This window comes from Astyanax mexicanus, chromosome 7, assembly GCF_023375975.1.
Source record: "Astyanax mexicanus isolate ESR-SI-001 chromosome 7, AstMex3_surface, whole genome shotgun sequence".
NCBI classification, from domain to species: domain Eukaryota; kingdom Metazoa; phylum Chordata; class Actinopteri; order Characiformes; family Acestrorhamphidae; genus Astyanax; species Astyanax mexicanus.
This window is the reverse complement of record NC_064414.1, coordinates 51,299,094-51,319,657: the sequence shown is the minus strand read 5'-3', so window position 1 is coordinate 51,319,657 and position 20,564 is coordinate 51,299,094. Positions and strand designations below refer to the sequence as shown.

Genomic DNA, 20,564 nt, shown 5'->3' with positions numbered 1-20,564 from the left:
TATATATATATAATGAAAGCTGATATATATATATATATATATATATATATATATATAAAATGAACTCTGATATATATATAATAAACTCTGATATATATATATATAATGAAAGCTGATATATATGTAATGAACGCTGATATATATATATATATATATATATATATATATATATATAATAAACTCTGATATATATATAATGAAAGCGATATATATATATATAATGAACTCTGATATATATATATAATGAAAGCGATATATATATATATATATATATAATGAACTCTGATATATATATATAATGAAAGCCGATATATATAATGAACTCTGATATATATATATAATGAAAGTGATATATATATAATGAAAGTGATATATATATATATATATATATATATATAATGAAAGCGATATATATATATAATGAACTCTGATATATATATAATGAAAGTGATATATATATAATGAAAGTGATATATATATAATGAAAGCTGATATATATATATATATATATATATATATATATATATATATATAATGAACGCTGGTAGACCGTCCCCAGCTCGGGGAAAGCAGATCGCGGGCCGGAGCTTTTTTGCCACCTTCGCCCCCTGACACTTTAAAGCCAGTCCGAGGCCGGTCGCGCCGCACCTCCGTGGAAAGAATGAGCCGCGCTGCCTGCCGGTGGTCGGCCTCCCCTACGCGAGGAGCTGCGGCCAGCTGAACCACAACGCCACCTTCAGTCTCTCAGGCTAACTGTGCGGACCACCCGTTTACCTCTTAAAGGGTCTTAACAGCTTTCATTATATATATATCAGCTTTTATTATATATATATATATCAGCTTTCATTATATATATATATATATATATATATATATATATATATATATATATATATATATATATATATATATATATCAGAGTTCATTATATATATATATCGCTTTCAATATATATATATATATATATATATATATCACTTTCATTATATATATATATATATATATATATATATATATATCAGAGTTCATTATATATATATCGCTTTTATTATATATATATATCAGCGTTCATTATATATATATATATATATATCAGCTTTCATTATATATATATATATCAGAGTTCATTATATGTATCGGCTTTCATTATATATATCGCTTTCATTATATATATATATATATATATATATATATCGGCTTTCATTATATATATATCGCTTTCATTATATATATATCGCTTTCATTATATATATATCAGAGTTCATTATATATATATACACTTTCATTATATATATATATATATATCAGCTTTTATTATATATTTCCTGTTTGGCTTGCCATAATATATATATATATATATATATATATATATATATATATATATATATATATATATATATATATATATATATGGTAACACTATTTTAAGGAACACAAATTAGGTGCTTATTAATGTCTTATTATTTGCTTAATATAGCCTTAATTAGACATTTGTAAATGATTTATTCACTACTTTTAGGCTTTATTCTGTGGAAGTGTTATTGTTGCTTAATAAGGGGTATGTGATTGATGAAAATTTTATTTTAATAATAATAATAATAATACTTTATTTTTATATAGCGCTTTTCTAAAACCCAAAGACGCTTACAATTATTGGTACAAAGATACAGATATACAATACACAGACAATACAGGTACAACATTTACAGTGGAGCTCCAACTCAGCAGTACTATAGTATGTGAGATCAAACATAATGTTAAGCAGAAGAGAGACCATAAGCAAGAGAGAATAGATGAGTTTTAAGATTTGATTTAAATATGGGAAGAGTGCAGTTGGAAGAGAATTCCATAGTCGGGGAGCGATCCTGGAGAAAGCCCGATCACCGAAACTACGACGATTGGATGACGGGACATTTAGAAGCCCAGCAGTAGAGGATCTGAGAGAGCGGGAAGGTTTGTAGGGATGAAGAAGGTCAGAGAGATAGGGAGGTGCCAGGTTATTTAAGGCTTTATAGGTAAGTAGGAGAATCTTAAAGTGAATCCGAGTTCATGCAGCCGAGTTCATGCAGCCGTGACAAGAGGATGGAATGGTTGATTGTGTCAAATGCTGCACTTAGGTCCAAGAGCAAAAGGATGCTGAGAGACCCAGCATCAGCAGCTACCAACAGATCATTCACGACCTTCACTAAAGCTGTTTCAGTACTGTGAAATGGTCGGAACCCAGATTGAAAAGGTTCAAAGAGACTGTTGGTTTCGAGATACTCTTTCAGTTGGCTGGCTACAGTTCTCTCAAGAATCTTAGACAGAAAGGGGAGATTGGAGATAGGACGGTAATTGTTAAGGTCCGAAGGTTCAAGACCAGGTTTTTTAAGTATGGGTTTAACTGCAGCAATTTTGTAAACAGATGGGACCTGTCCAAGGAGGAGTGACTGATTAATAAGAAGGGTGAGATGGGGAAGAAGTGAGGGTAGGCAGGCTTTAGATAGGTTGGTAGGAAGTGGATCAAGGGCACATGTTGTAGTCTTGGAGGACCTAACAATGTTAGAGATGTAAGATGAGTCGACACAGTTAAAAGCACTCAGGGAGGAAAAAGATAGTCTGGACAGAGAGGGGCGGTTGGTATAAGAGTGATGGGAAAAGGGTTCAGAGGAATCTGAGATCAGAGATCTGTGTATATTTGCTATTTTTGAATTAAATGAGTGTAAAAAAGCATTGCAGAGTGTTGTAGAGGGAACAAGGGTGTTGTCGGGGGCTTTAAAGACTTTTGTAATTGTTGAAAAGAGGTACCGCTGATTAGTACTATGCTGATTGTTTATGAGATTGGAGAAATAGCTTGTTTTAGCATCCTGAAGAGCATCTCTATAGGCAGACAAATGCTGCTTATATGCATCTGCATGAACAGTAAGTCTGGACTTTTTATATAGCCGCTCAAGCTGGCGTCCAGCCTGCTTCATGGTACGAAGATCAGCAGTGTACCAGGGGGAGGACGTAGCGAAGGTCACTGTTTTTGTTTTCAGAGGGGCTAATGTTTCCAGTGATTCAGAGAGAGCAGTGTTTAGCATTATTGCATGTGCTTCAGGAGATGAGGGAGCCAAGGTAACAGGAAAGATAAGAGAAAGAGATTGGTTAAGAAGAAGAGGATCAATAGATTGAGTCTTGCGGAAAGAAATATGTTTTGTGGTAGAGCGGTGGGAAAAGGCCATCGGAGCTGTAAACAGGATAAGTTTATGATCAGAAAGTGGAAACAGTAAAGAATGAAGGTTGAGAATAGGCAGGGAATTTGAACAGACTAAGTCAAGGGTGTGGCCTTTATCATGTGTGGGAAAATGTACATGTTGAGTAAATTGGAAGCACTCAAGAACAGACAGAAATTCAGCAGCAGTTTTGCAGTCAGAGTGTTGACGTGAATATTAAAGTCACCGACCAGCAACAAGTGGTGGGAGACTGTACAGGCCAATGTAAGCAGCTCAGACAACTCGAGCAGAAATGTTGGATTAGGTTTAGGTGGACGATAGAGTAAGATCACAGTGGTTCAGCCTGATAGTTTAACAGCAAGATATTCGAAAGAGGTAGGAGACATAATGCTCACTTCAAATATGTTGTTTTTGAAGATAACCGCTAGACCACCTCCCCTGCCCGAGGAACGGGGTTTAGATATGTACTTGAAGTTAGATGGGGTAGCCTGATTCAAAGCATAGAAGTCACCGACTTGCTGCCAAGTTTCTGTTATGAAAAGGATGTCAATAGAGTGGTCTAGAATGAACTCACTGAGTACTGCTGCTTTGTTAGATATTGAACGAACATTAAGTAATGCGAGAACATTCACAGAGTTAGCAGGAGGAAAAGAAAGCAAATTATTGTGATTAGCAAAACGAGACTCAGTTGATTGTATGGGGCGGAGTGTAGTCCAGAATGAACAGATATTTGTCCCAGCCGAGTAATGGATAGTTCTATTATAATGCCGCCTTGAGCCCCGATGGACATACCGACGGTGGGATAGTATGCCAGCTTTGCTGGCAGACACAGCAACACATTTGGATAGGCGACAGTAGTTACTGAGTTTGCACAATTCACTGGCTGTATAGGACAAGGACTGTGGGCCATAATAACAGTTTGGAAAACGGGCACTTAGCAGCAGAGCCAAGGTGATGAACGGCAGCATTGCTGAGTGTATGTAAATAGCAACTTACTCAAGTCACTCACTGGGCCGACGTGCGCCGCGGAAAGGTCGTGATGGAGCAGCCGCACTCAATCACGTAATGGGCCGGCGTGTGCCGCAGAAGAGTCTTGGTACAGCACCCGGGCACAGTGGTTCTCTGGGCCGGCGTGCGCCGCGGGGAGATCGTGGTAGAGCAGCCGCGCTCAGTTGCGTGCTGGGCCGGCGTGCGCCGCGGGGAGATCGTGGTGAAGCAGCCGCGCGCCGGGCCGGCGTGCGCCGCGGGGAGATCGTGGTGAAGCATCCGCGCGCTGGGCCGACGTGCGCCGCGGGGAGATCGTGGTGAAGCAGCCGCGCTCCGTCGCTCGCTGGGCCGGTGTGCGCCGCGGGGAGATTGTGGTGGAGCAGCCGCGCTCACTCGCTCGCCGGGCCGGTGTGCGCCACGGGGAGATCGTGGTGGAGCAGCCGCGCTCAGTCGCTCGCTGGGCCGGCGTGCGCCGCGGGGAGATCGTGGTGGAGCAGCCGCGGTCAGTCGCTCGCTGGGCCGGCGTGCGCCGCGGGGGAGGTCGCGGTGGCGTGTAGAGCAGAGACTCCGGAGTAAAACAAACTAGGGAAAGACACAGGACGCGGGGAGAAGCGGCAGTCCAACAGACGGACGCCAGCGTGCTCTCACCCGTCAGAACGAGTGAACGAGTACAGTCATTTTGTGCTTTTTAGTGTGTAATTACTGATGAACAGAACCTCACTTTAGAATATGGTGCACTTCTTGGTTTATTAGTGACTTATTAACCCCTTAGATCAAACTGCTCCCAATTCTACACTAATAACATGTAGAATTAGCTAATATTAGTTAATGCGTAATAATCTGATTAACAGGGTGCTAACATAACTGTTTATCGTGCATTATAATAACTAATAAAGCCATTATTAATCATTTACACATAATAGACCCCTAATTAAGCACCAATAATACTTACACAGAATAAAGACTAATAAGTAGTGAATAAATCATTTACAAATGTCTAATTAAAGCTTTATTAAGCAAATAATAAGACATTATTAAGCATCTAATTTGTGTTCCTTAAAATAAAGTGTTACCATACCCCAGAAAAAAATAAGAGGCCACTTAAAAGTAATGAGTTTCTTCGATTTTACCAAGTTGAAAACCTCTGAAAAATAATCAAGAGAAAGATGGATGATCACAAACCATCAAACCAAACTGAACTGCTTGAATTTTTGCACCAGGAGTAAAGCAGCATAAAGTTATCCAAAAGCAGTGTGTAAGACTGGTGGAGGAGAACATGATGCCAAGATCCATGACAACTGTGATTATAACCAGGGTTATTCCACCAAATATTGATTTCTGAACTCTTAAAACTTTATAAATATGAACTTGTTTTCTTTGCATTATTTGAGGTCTGAAAGCTCTGTATCTTTTTTCTTATTTCAGACATTTCTCATTTCCTGCAAATAAATGCTTTAAATGACGATATTTTAAATTGGAATTTGGGAGAAATGTTGTCTGTAGTTTATAGAATAAAATAACAATGTTCATTTTATTCAAACATATATATATATATATATATATATATATATATATATATATATATATATATATATATATATATATACATTTAAGTACTTTACACACTCATTCACTTTACCAGCCTTAAGCTATTTACCATATTTGCACTACCGTTATACGGGTTCTATTTATACTGTCATTCCATCTCAATCACCATCAATATTGCACTATTGTCTTTCATCTCACGTATGTTTATTGTGTCTTGTTGTTTTTTACATTTAGTGTCTCCCTCTCTTTTATATTATATATCTATTTCTTTTTTTTACTTATATTTATATATCTATTTCTCCCCCACACCACTGCACCTTGTTTTTGTCTCATGTATGTCTATTGTGTCCCTGCTGTATTGTACCCACAGTGTCTCCCATTCTCTCTTTTATTATATCTATTATCTGTACTTGCTGTAAAATTGGGAAGGAGAGTAACGTAATTTCAATTCTCTGTATGTCCTGTACATATGCAGTATTGACAATAAAACTATTTGACTTGACTTGACATATAAATTGCAAAATCAGAGAAACTGATTCAGGAACTGAAGCGGTCTCTTCATTTTTTCCAGAGCTGTTTAAATATACATCACTGATCACCATTAAATTTTACATTTCATTTGTAAATCAAGGGAGCAGAGTCTGGAGGAAGAGTGGAGAGACACACAGTCCAAACTGCTCGAGGTCTAGTGTGAAGTTTCCACCAATCAGTGATGGTTTGGAGAGACATGTCATCTGCTGGTGTTGATCCACTGTGTTTTATTATCAAGTCCAAAATCTTACAGCACTTCATGCTTCCCTCTGCTACTGAGAACTTTTATGGAGATGCAGATTTCATTTTCCAGCAGGACTTGGCACACTGCTCACACTGCCAAAAGTACCAATTGGTCTTGTATAATATTCAAATTTTCAGAGGTTTTCATTGGCTGTAAGCCATAATAATCAACAATAAAAGAAATAAACGCTTAAAATAGGTCACTCTAGATGTGTAATACATCTATATAATACAGGAGTTTTACATTTTGAACTGAATTCCTAACAGAAAGTAACTTTTCATGGTGATCTAATCTTCCAGATTCCTTGTTCACAAAAAGTGCGCCATAACGGCATGTTTATCAGTCAACATTCTCTCACCAGGAGGTACACTACACACATGCACACTCTCAACACTCTGAATTCGACTTGTTTCCTGTCTCCTTGGATCTGTAGGTCATTAGAAGACAAGCCCTTCTGTTAACAGTCTGACACCCTTCAGATGTCCAGTTATTTATGGGATTATATCCCCTCATACAGCTGTGCCTAATTACGCTTCAACATTAAGATTAATGGGCAACTTTAGCTGAATATTCCTGCCAACCACACACCTTCATTCACTCTGACTCTGACTGATGGATTGGCACCATCTTGAAGTTAAAATTAAATTAAAATTTAGTAGATTGTTTTAGTTCACCAGGTACAGGATACTGGAGATTTTTCTTGGGGTAAAATACTGTACACATAAAGATCTGAAGATCAGCACGAGTACAAATAATTTATAAGCAGACCATGTTTACATATCTCTCACTCTACTTCCTGTTGCGCTCTGGGTCTTTGGTCTGCTATGATGAAACACTGGTATGTTAGTATGACGCAAGCTTCGACCTATGTATGCACATTACCACATCAAAAGCACGCTTTCTAAAGCATCATTTAAAAAACATGAATTTCAGATGAAATATTTGTGTGACTGTTTTATAAATGAGGCCCCGTATACTGGAAACACACACACACACACACACACACACACTCACTCACTCACTGTATATATGAACTAGGTTCTGAAATGTAATCTGGATGATGGCGATTAGGGTTTTAGAGATGGGAATAAAGTCAATAAAGTTTTTTTTTATTTGTTACAATACTGATTTATACATGTTGGTTAAATTTGTATGAAAAATGTTGATACAGGAATTTGATTATATGAGATGTAGTTTTAAAGTGAAAATGTAAAGTTAGGCCCCACAAAACATCCTCTGTCTGTCTAGACAGATTTACATTCATTTAGATTTAAATTTGGGTTAAACTGGGTTAGAAGTGGTAGTATTAGTACCGCTACTACTATTCCTACTACTACTTTTAATACTGTCACTACTACTACTACTACTACTACTACTACTACTACTGTTCATACTACCACTACCAGTACTATTCCTACTACTACTACTACTACTGTTCATACTACCACTACCCGTACTATTCCTACTACTACTACTACTACTACTACTGTTCATGCTACCACTACCCGTACTATTCCTACTACTACTACTACTACTACTACTACTGTCAATACTACCACTACCAGTACTATTACTACTACTACTACTGTTAATACTACCACTACTATTACTATTACTACTATTACTATTACTACTACTACTACTACCACTACCAGTACTATTACTACTACTATTATGACTACTACTAGTACTTCTGTTCATACTACCACTAACTGTACTATTCCTACTACAATTACTACAACTACTACTGTTAATACTACCACTACCCATACTATTCCTACATCTATTACTACTACTACTACTACTACTACTACTACTACTACTACTGTTAATACTACCACTACCAGTACTATTACTACTACTACTACTACTACTACTACTACTACTACAACTATTACTACTACTACTACTACTACTACTACTACTGTTAATACTGCCACTACTACTACTTTTACTACTATTTCTGCTAATACTACTACTACTATTACAACTGTTAATACTGCCATCACCAGTACTATTAGTACTATTACTGCTACTATTACTACTACTGCTACTACTACTGTTAATACTACCACTACCAGTACTATTACTACTACTACTACTATTACTACTGTTCATACTACCACTACCTGTACTATTACTACTACTATTACTACTACTACTACAACTATTACTACTACTACTACTACTACTACTTGTACTACTATTTCTGCTAATACTACTACTACTATTACAACTGTTAATACTGCCATCACCTGTACTATTAGTACTATTACTGCTACTATTACTACTACTATTACTACTACTGCTACTACTAGTGTTAATACTACCAGTACTATTACTGCTAATACTACTACTACTACTACTACTACTATTACTACTGTTAATACTGCCACTACCACTCTCTTTTCTTTAGATAAATCACAGATGAAGCCAGAGAGCGGTGAGTACTGTCTCCTACACCTTCAAAAAACTCTTAGAAACTAAAGAAAAAAGCTACAGGAAGACGTCTGGCTGACCCACATGGAAACAGCTTTAACCTTTAGCTCAGTTTAAACAGTAAAGAGGAGAATTAGAGGACGTCTGACAGGTGAAGAACTGCAGTAATAAAGTCTTTGATAAGATGAGAAAATAAAAAAGCACCTTGTCTGGATCATACAGCACTGCAGATACTGGACTACTAAACAATAGAACTGTTCTTAAACTTTTAGCCAGTAGTTCTAGAAGTAAAGTATTCTGTAATTATCTTTTTTATGTGCTTTGGATAGGTCAATGAAGATGTCTATGGTTATTCTATTATCATGCATTAGATATTAGGAAAAAGATCCAGGACATGGAGGTGGAATATATTTCTATAACTGACAAATTAATGCAAGACTCACCAGGGGGCTTCTTATCACAGATAGAGGAGGTAGAAGGAGGGGGCACCTTGCTCTAAGAGAGGAGCAAGATGCTAATTTACAAGATTTTCTTTTGTGTTTTATAAAATGTCACGCCCTTCATCATCTTGAATGCACTTTAATCATACACAGACTTCGGTTTAACTACTAAAAATAGAAATATACAAATATAGTACTATTCTCCAACCAATTATCATTCAGTAACGCCAGTTTCTTGTTTCTACACCCAATGGCTGGAGATTTCTGATCGGTGGACTGGTAGGAGCAGTGTTTAAAAACTCCAGCAGCACTGCTGTCTCTAATGCACTCATATCAAGAGTGTTCAATTCAATTCAGCTAAAAATAAGAGTGAAAATTGAACAGATGCTCATACTGATTAATGAGGCTAATTTATGTTTCTGCATCAAATATGCAACATAGCCTCTGCATTAGGGGTGGGCGATATGGCTCTAAAATAATATCACAATATTTCAGGGTATTTTTGTGATAACGATATATTTGGCGATACAGGAAAACTAAAATATGAGGAATATATAATAATATATAATAGGAATATAGAATAATAGTATAACAGCATAATCATAATGTGGCAAAATAAATAATATAGCATAAAATAATATAATGCAGCAAATAATATTGCAGAATATTTAGTGCATGCATATAAACTGCAAACTAAAACAATTATACAATAAATACACCTAAAGCTTCACAGTAAATAATAGACTACTTTTAAGACAGAACAACCCTATTATCACGATATGGATTTTTAATATCATGATATTTCTGTGACACGATATATTGTATAAAATATAATATTGCCCACCCCTACTCTGCATACTCTATTTTATAGTCTGACACATCCCTTCCCCTGAAATGTAACAACAGAAATTCGCCATTAGACATTTTTATGGACATGTGGATTTCATTTTCCAGCAGGACTTGGCACACTGCCCACACCGCCAAAATTACCAATTGGTCTTACTGTATATAATATTCTAATTTTCTGAGACTGATTTTTGGGTTTTCATTTTCTGTAAGCCATAATCATCAGCAATAAAATGAATAGATATATCACTCTGTGTGTGTAATACATCTATATAACATATTATTTTCACATTTTCAACTGAATTACTGAAATAAAGTCACTTTTCAACAATTTTCTTATTTTTTAACTGTCAGATTGATACTTTCAAAAACTTTATAGAGCTTTTGCTTTGAAAAAAAAAATTAAAAATCAGCATTATTATTCTCTACACATCTAAAAATTGTAAAATGACTAAATGCCTGTGGGCCGTAGACTCACGATTATGCCACCTGCGCTTCCTGGCACTAATAAAACACAGCAGACTTCTGTAAGAACTAATGGTGCAGCCGGTCACTCGCTGAGTAAAATACGAGGCTCTGGCTCTGCTCTGGTAAATCGTCTGTAAGCTGTTTGAAGATGCTTATTAATCGCAACAAGGCAGCAGGTTTATTTAGGATAGTTCTGTCATTTCTGAGAAGATGCACGCTACCCAGAAATCCACCAAGCAGAGGGGATCCTCTATCAGTTCACTTCCTGTATCTGTTAGTGTTACAAATGAGCGTTTATTTGCATGTTTGCACAGCTCTCTTATGGATGAGTCTCCCCATCAGCTATATTAATTTAGACTCTGCACCAATGTTTGTGTTCAATCATAGGGATTAGAAATGGAGTCACCGCTCAGCGCCTCATGTTTTGTCATTCCTGCCCTAAACTTGCTGACTGCACTGTAAATAAAATGATTTATGCCAGGCTGTGCTGCCGTACTTCTGAAAAGTTCTTTGACAAGCTCTTATATTGCATGTACCCTGTGAAACCAAACAAGCTCAGTTAAACAAGTTTAGTCCTTTCACTTCGTTTTCCAATACTCACGAACCCACAGAATAGAAAACCAGCTAATATTAAAACAGCTATTATTATCATTGTTTGGGTGGTGGGTCATTATTCTCAGCACTGCAGTTATTAGCACTGATTAGCATGGTGGTGGTGTACAAGGTGTTAGTGTGCGTTGTGATGGTATAAGGGGATCAGACTTGCAGATGCATAAAACAGACTTTTTATGTAAAAAGGAGTAATACAGAGAGTAGTCAGAGTAAGCAGAGGCAACACACCAAAAACAAGAGACAGTACAGGGGTCAAATCATGGCAAGGCAATATCAGAGGCAAGGCGAGAATCAGGGTCAAAAATACAAAAAAGGCGATAAATGATAAAACAACAGAGGTGAGGGTAACACTTTGTACCAGGATAAATCCATAAATACTCAGTGAGTTTCGAGTGAGGTTAAGGTGTATTTTTACTGAGGGGAACAGGTGAAATCAATACTCTGGTGATTGGCTTCTGGGTAGTGCCGTGTACAGTGTCATGTGGTTGTGTGGGAGGGTGATGTCAGTGCGAAGTGCAATCCTGGTATAGGCTGAAGGCTGAAGATCGCAGGTGAAGCTGAGGACAGCCTACATGGGTTACGCTAATTATGAAGGTATGCAAGTTGGTTGCTTAGCTATACCTACTTAGCTATGCTTTTTACTAAGGTGCTGCTAAATTGTAGCTAATTTGTTCAAGGTAGTTGTAACATTGTTGGACCAACAGTGGTTGGTAGGTGGTTGCTATGGTATCTGTGGTGGCTGTTATGATGCTGCTCAGAGGTTGCTAGGTGGCTGCTAAGTTGTTGCTAAGGTATCTGTGGTGAAAGCCATGGCGTTAAAGCTCTTAAAAAATATTGCTGGACACATTCCAATGTTTTTAAATTGTGTCATTTTTGCCACTTTTGTTTTGCTTAGTTTTTTTTTTTTTTTTTCTCTTCTCGCACGATTAACGTATGAATAATTTAGTGCCTACCAAAACTCTTTCCAATGCACAACCATAATTATAGCACTACAATGTGCCCTAATGCTGAAATAATGAAACATACCAGTCCTGCTTATACATTTTTTATAAAAAAATAAAAATTAAAACCATTAAAAAACGCTTTTATTTTAGTGATTTCCCCACAGGTTCAACTGTGCTATAGACGAGAATGATGTGTCCATTTACTTTGGTACACAGACACATCACAATATGCAGATCTGTCAATCAATAATACCGCCCCACTGGTGACGTCCAATCATCTGCGTCTCACCTCTAACAGCAGCTCAGCCTATCAGCTATCCCTCCTGCCCCACCTCTAAACCCATACATCACCCAGCCTATTTCAAATTTGAGCTGAGGGTGGAGTCAGCTAAAATCAGGGAGTTTAATGCACCTTTAATGTTTCTCTTGATCAGTGTATGAAAGTAGTTGTGTAAAGGTATCTTCCACAGTCACAGCTCCAGCTGGCAGACCCTCGACTCATCAGCAGGTGATGGATGTCTGTATGGGCAGTGTGTGGGGGGGGTAAAATATACAGCGAATGCAGCTGATTTATCATTTCTGCGTCTCTGAGGAATCTGTAGAATCATATTCCTTGTCCTGGATTTCGGGGACAGATCCCACCGGGGGAATCAGACAGTGGAGGAATGAAAGCCCAGAGAGGAAAGCTGCAGTCTCTGGAGGCTGAGAGGCTCTGCTCCCTCACAGCTCACCGAACAGGAACTCTAGCATCATATATAACTGTAGAGTTTTTATTTTTATATATTGCTTTTTCATTTTTTTGTCACATTACAACCACAAACACATATATATTTCATTGGAATTTAATGTGAGAGACCAACACAAAGGGCCTTATGACGTCTGTTCAGGTAAATTTCTGGCGTGTTTCTATCTTGGCGGCGGAAAAAAGCATTGCGCGACTGATCCAGTGAAACCACGTCTAAAATCAACAGTCAGCCGCACAGCCAGAACTGGATCACCGATCACCACGAGCACTGCGCTCCCCATTCACTATACCACACACCATCATTTGGATGGTCTCAACACATGGATGGCATGTAATAAATTCGGGATGGCACATAATACATTATTTTTAGTATACTAAAAAGAATGTATTACATGTATTACATGCCATCCATGTGTTAAAAGAGTGAAACAGTGAGACTTGGTCTGTTTACAAAATAAATCTTTGAGACTATATAAATATTTTAATGTGTGTTTCAACTATAATATATTATGTGTCATAAATTATTTGAGTAATATTGTATAAATTGAGTAATTGTAATTAGGTAACTCTATGTAACATTTAAGTCTTGAAACTGAGTTGAAGTTACTTAAATTTATCTGAAATTAAATTTACTTTAAAAAAGCAAATGCAGAAAATTGTGAAACTTTTTTTAAAGTACATTTTGCGCATGATTTTTTACAGTGTACCATAGCAACCACCTAGCAGTAACCTGGGACCACATACGCTGTGCAGTCAATGTGTTTCCTTTAGGAAATGCACTTTTTAAGATACATTTTTCTCTCTGTCTTATTTTTTTGTTTATTTAAATTATTTTATTTGTGTGCATAAAAAGATTACTACATGTTTATTACTGTCTTAATAATGTAGTATGTAGCTGCTATGAATAATATCTATGTTAAATGAAAAACTCTGACCCAAAATAGTGACCATAAGGAAAGGTAAGTTTTTTTTTTTTTTTTTATGTGCAACCCAATTTTTTTTATCAATTCAATCATGTAAATTCAGGGTGCCACTTTTTCACGCTGTCAGCATTTGGTTATGGATGATTGAGTGTCACTTATTACTCCACCATATCTCGAGATCTGAGGCTGACAGCACGGTGCTCGGAATGGGAATAAGCTTTGGGGACCATTTTCATTTTTAAAAGTGATGCTATATTGCAACACAGAGTGCAACACACTTTAAAAAATAAAAAGCCCCCGTCTGACTGAACGTTTAGTCTTTTTTCTTCAAATTTTACCAAACCTTATACTAAACTGTGATGTGAATCTAACTGTGACTTTTTATGGTGAACAGTTACACTATTACACCATGAATCATGTGCAAAGCTTCAATCATATCAGAGCTTGAAATTGTGAAACTTTACTATTTTACCAAAAAAAAAAAAAAATATATATATATATATAACTAATTCACTTTTTTTAGAACTTGATGGATTCAACCCATCATTTAGGGTGAAAAACTAAGAGGTACTAATAAATAAATAATAAATAACTACTATATAAGCAATTTACAACTAGCTTATATGACTGGAAATAAAAATAGCATTTTAGTAAGTCAGAAACAAATATGGGTAGAGCTTCACCAATTAGTCAAAAAACTGTGTCTAAAAGGTGTGAAACCACTTTGGATATCCCCCATCTGCAGCCCATAATATCTTAAAAAATATATATATATTTTCTAATTGAGCTTCAGCCAAAGGAGAAGACTGTGCCATTATATGGATTTTTCTTTGCTTTTCATCCATACACATATACTTAAAATTTACAAGGCTGTTTTTAGTTACTGTTCATTTAAACGATGATAACGATAACGATGATGATGATTGATGATGATGATGATGATTGATGATGATTGATGATGATGACGATAATGATGATGATGATGATGATGATTGATGATGATGATGATAATAACGATGATGATGATGATGATGATTGATGATGATGATGATGATAATAACGATGATGATGATGATGATTATGATGATGACGATTATGACGATGATGATGACGATGATGATGATGATGATAAGATGGTGATGACGATGATGACGATGATGATTATGATGATGACGATTATGACGATGATGATGACGATGATGATGATGATGATAAGATGATGATGACGATGATGACGATTATGATGATGACTATTATGACGATGATGATGACGATGATGACGATGATGATGATGACGATGATGACGATGATGATGATGACGATGATGACGATGATGACGATGATGATGATGATGACGATGATGATGATGACGATGATGACGATGATGATGATGACGATGATGACGATGATGACGATGATGATGATGATGACGATGATGATGATAACGATGGTGATGACGATGATGATGATAACGATGGTGATGACGATGATGATGATGATGACGATGATGATGATGATAACGATGATGATAACGATGATAACGATGGTGACGACGATGATGATGATAACGATGATGATGACGATGATGATGATGATAACGATGATGATGATGATGATGATAACGATGATGATGACGATGATGATGATGATGATGATGACGATGATGATGACGATGATGATGACGATGATGAAAACGATGGTGATGACAATGATGATGATAACGATGATGATGACGATGGTGATGACAATGATGATGATAACGATGATGATGACGATGATGATAACGATGATGATGATGATGACGATGATGATGATGATAACGATGATGATAACGATGATAACGATGGTGACGACGATGATGATGATAACGATGATGATGACGATGATGATGATGATGATGATAACGATGATGATGATGATGATGTTAACGATGATGATGACGATGATGATGATGATGATGACGATGATGATGACAATGATGATGACGATGATGAAAACGATGGTGATGACAATGATGATGATAACGATGATGATGACGATGGTGATGACAATGATGATGATAACGATGATGATGACGATGATGATAACGATGATGATGATGATGACGATGATGATGATGATAACGATGATGATAACGATGATGATGACAATGATGATAACGATGATGATAACGATGATGATGATAACGATGATGATAATGATGGTGATGACGATGATGATGATAACGATGATGATGATAACGATGATGATGACGATGATGATGATAACGATGATGATGATGATAACGATGATGATGACGATGATGATAACGATGATGATAATGATGGTGATGACGATGATGATGATAACGATGATGATGATGATAATGATGGTGATGACGATGATGATAACGATGATGATGACGACGACGACAATGACGACGATGATGATGATGAAGGCCTGCCAGGCCTTTAAGGCTATGTTCACATTAGCCACAATTATAAAATCCAATTTTTAGCTCAGATCGGATTAGGTTAGCTTGACGGTTCACATTAACAAATGTAAGTGATCTGTATCTGTGTGTAATGTGAACTAATCTGTTCCTGAAACGCTGTCTCACATTCTGCACACTGATACCTGTATAAACGTTGTTTTCTTCACCAACAACAAAACTCATATTTGAGATTAGAGAGATGACTTGTAGCTTTATAAAGGGAAATGGATGAGTTAGCAGCTCATATGTGGAGCATCTTTTGCTGGAGTAGAGAGTAAACAGCTGGTCTGAAGTTCATGCTCAGGTCGAGGAGGTGAAATAAGGTCAGGCGGTTTGCTTTTGCTGTTTTTTTTTGCAGCTATAGCTGCACCAAAAGATTCAGTGTGGGTACGAGAGAGAAGCATGTAGTGCTAATGCTGATGCTAATGCGTAAATGCAAAAAGACACACAAATTCCGATTTGACTGTTCACATATGAAAGTGACCCAAATCTGATTTGAAAAAATCGGATTCAGCACGTTCACACAGCCATGAAAAAAATCAGATCTGAGCCACATTGAGCGAAAAAAAACTGAAAGAATTATAAAAGCATCTTGTAAAAAATGAAAAGATCATATATTGTTTAATAAAAGAGAAGGGGTAAATTTTAGCAAACAATTAATTGATTAACAGCTTTTAGCTTGTAAGTAACAATGAAAATGGATTTAAAAAAATGTCCATTTCCAAAACCTTTGTCTGTAGTAAAGCTGTAGTGCTGAAATAGACGCAGTGTTAATGCTGTTACTCTCTACTGCAGCATTTACACTTTTACACCCAACACATTCACACTTTCATTATCATAAAAACTAGAAAAAGAAACACAGAAACACAGAGAACTCTGTAACTATTAAAAGTAGAAGTTCTTTTCTTTAGAGAAATTACAGAAGAAGCCAGAGAGCGATGAGTACTGTTTCCTACACCTTCAAAAGACTCTTGGAAAACTGCTACAGGAAGACGTCTGGCTGACCCACATGGAAACAGCAGCTTTAGCCTTTAGCTCAGATTAACATGATTAAGGACTGAGTCTCAGTTTCAGCAGAGAAGAGAATAAGAATTAGAATTAGAGAAAAAAAATACTTTAACTGGTAGAGTACGTAAATACACTCTGTTCAGACTGGCATTTAAAAATCGTTTGTTTTTAGGAGTGTCTTGCTGTAACAGACCTGGCTGATCAGTGTTTGAAGCTCTGGTGATCTCCAGGCTCCAGCTGAAGATGGTGTTTAGTAGAGAGTGGAGGAGCAGGAAGTGGAAAGATCAGAGAGTCGAGGAGTGAAGACCACCGGAGCAAACCCTACAGGCCTTATCAACACAAACACCAGCAGCCCGCTGTCAGATGAAGCCTGAGTGGAGGACACGCTTATCACCTGACCACAGCTGACAAGCCAACATTAACATGCAGCTGAAGATCCAGCCTTTACTGCAGACTCGGTGTTTTATCTGCCTTTTATTAATGGGAATTCTATTGCTTTTAAAAAAAAAATAATAATGCAAAACATGCAAATGTAACATTTAATGGACGCCAATGCAAAATAATTTTATTCCAGATGGTTTTGGAACATTTCTATTGGTCCGTCTATTATGATTATTGAATTAAAATAAAAAATCAACAAAAAAAACATCAGCCAGTTTACTTTATAATGAAAAATGAGAGAGACTGCAAAATAGGAAAAAGTGAGATACATTCATATGAGTTAATAACATTGTTATAAATAGAACAAATATCCCGAGGCTGGTAACTCTGACGTTCCTGTACAAGAGAGGAAACTCTTGCTCTTTCTTTTCTGGGGTGGTCCTGATGAGAGCCAGTTTCATCAAAACATTTTTGATGGTCATTGTAAATGCACTTGGGGATTTTTTTCTTTACTTAGTTGAGTAGCTTTTGCTTCTTATAATCTGTATTAGAACATTACTCAAATATTCACTATTCACTGTATACCTGTAACTCTACCTCTTCACTCCTTTACTTTAACTGATGCTCTCAAACACTTTATTAAGAGACAAGAAATTCAAGTAATTAACTCTTGATGTGTTCAGCACAGCTGTTAACTGAAAGCCTGAACAAGAGGTGGTACTTTGAAGAATCTAAAATATAAAACTTATTTTCATTTTATTTAACATTTTTGTGTTTGGTAAATAACTCCATATGTTGTTTTTCATAGTTTGGATGACTTTAGGATTTAACTACCATGTTAGTTTTACAGCTCTGAAAAAAAAATAAAAGACCACTTCAGTTTCTGAATCAGTTTCTCTGATTTTACTATTTATAGGTTTATGTTTGAGTAAAATGAACATTGTTGTTTTATTCTATAAACTACAGACAACATTTCTCCCAAATTCCAAACAAAAATATTGTCATTTAGAGCATTTATTTGCAGAAAATGGGAAATGGCTGAAATAACACAAAATATGCAGAGCTTTCAGACCTCAAATAATGCAAAGAAAAGTTTTAAGAGTTCAGAAATCCATATTTGGTGGAATAACCCTGTTTTTCTCCTCCACCCGTCTTACACACTGCTTTTGGATAACTTTATGCCACTCCTGGTGCAAAGATTAAAAAAAAAAGTTCAGTTTGGTTTGATGGCTTGTGATCATCCATCTTACTCTTGATTATATTCCAGAGGTTTTCAATTCAGTAAAATCAATGAAACTCATCATTTTTAGGTGATCTCTTATTTTTCCAGAGCTGTATGTAATGATATAGTATAGAGGGTTAAGGAGGTAGACCATCTAAAAATGTCTAATTATTAATCTCAAATAAAAACATACTTTATACTGGTTAAAAGCTACAGTATAAGCTGATAAACCTACCGATTGATTGTTCAGTAGGGCTGGAAGGCTGAATGTGTGTTGGCCATTTTTAAGCGGAAGCTTTTCCTAGAATCAAACATCTCAGAAGCATTTATTCACCTGTATTTCCTCTGTGTTTTTAGAGTCTATGCTCTACTTCTGAGAAGTGCAGATTGCAAGAATCAGTCAGATAAGAACGGGAAAGAAAACAGAACTAAGGTCTGAAGTGGTGTAGAAAAGCAAACGGATGAGTTCAGCGCTAAAAAGCTTTTTATTCAACAAGCTGCCAAATCATCTAAGACAGCACTTTATTCTGTCCGCAGCCTTCAGCGTCTCATGGCAACTGTATTCTAAGCAAAGCGTTTTTCAGCGGCGTGGACCGAGGAGCAGAAAGTAATGACGAGAAAGCTGCACACACGGCGTCCGGATCCCAGATGCCGTTCAGCTTGAAGCCAAGCGAGTTGGACCGGCGAGTCGTGCTCTAAAAGCGAAACACTTCAGAACACAGAGAGGCTAACGAGCAGAGGCTGAGCACAGCACGAGTAAATGTGCTGGAAAGAAGCTTTTCGGCTGCCGTCCACATTCAGCCACTAATTAGATTTTCTGGGAGCATATTGAAGTAAACTGGAATGTGGTCAAAGTCGCGCCACGTGTCAGTTAGTGCTATTTCAGTCTGTTCTGCTCCTCCATCTGCTGAATCTAGAACTGAAGCAGGCGGACGTGTGGTTCAGTACAGCGGGAAGCGATAAACCACTGCTGATAGAGAGGGTTTTATTAGAAAAACATTTACAGACATTTACTGTTGCTTTCTGCTTATTTTTTATTTGTGCATTCATTTAATCTCTCTCTCTCTCTCATACATACACACACACACACACACACACACACATACATACCTTTGAATCAATTAATAATCCTTTATTTTCATGGGGTAACACATTGAAAGTAACCCACATTTTCAATGCAGCCCAGCTATTACAACTTAAGGAAGAGAAAAATATAAATATATACCGTCGCTGTCCAATAAAAAACCCTTATCTCCAAAACAGCAACTTTACAAGAGAGAAAAAAAAAAATCATGTAAACTTTTAATGGAATTCAATGTAAGGAGAGTTTATTTCAGGTCCTTTTGAAGAGTTTTTATTGGTCCATTTATCAAGAAATCTTAGCTCAGTGTAAGGAACAGTTTGTCTGTTCAAATAATAATTTATGTAGTAAACTAAAAGTCGACAAAAATGGAGATAAGTGTTTTTCATAGGACAGCGACGACATATAAATACTTTTTTAATCAGGTAAAAGCTAAAATATGGAACTTCACGAACAGCACAATAAAAATTAAATAGTA

General features: G+C 36.7%; 2 protein-coding genes across 2 annotated transcripts; both read right to left on the bottom strand.

Annotated features, from left to right (window-relative positions):
* Positions 1-4,362: 4,362 nt before the first annotated feature.
* On the bottom strand, positions 4,363-13,298 carry LOC125802881 (uncharacterized protein DDB_G0271670-like). The gene is made up of 4 exons (XM_049480984.1): positions 13,252-13,298; positions 8,288-8,914; positions 8,010-8,053; positions 4,363-4,763 (listed from the first exon to the last, which is right to left on the bottom strand). Exons 1-4 carry the CDS (start codon positions 13,296-13,298, stop codon positions 4,363-4,365), a joined length of 1,119 nt encoding a protein of 372 aa, XP_049336941.1.
* A 1,876-nt stretch (positions 13,299-15,174) lies between these two features.
* On the bottom strand, positions 15,175-16,023 carry LOC125802880 (uncharacterized protein DDB_G0271670-like; the record flags this gene model as incomplete). Its single annotated transcript, XM_049480983.1, has 1 exon — positions 15,175-16,023. A coding segment is annotated over one exon (849 nt), but the record flags the coding sequence as incomplete, so codon positions are not given.
* Positions 16,024-20,564: the final 4,541 nt, after the last annotated feature.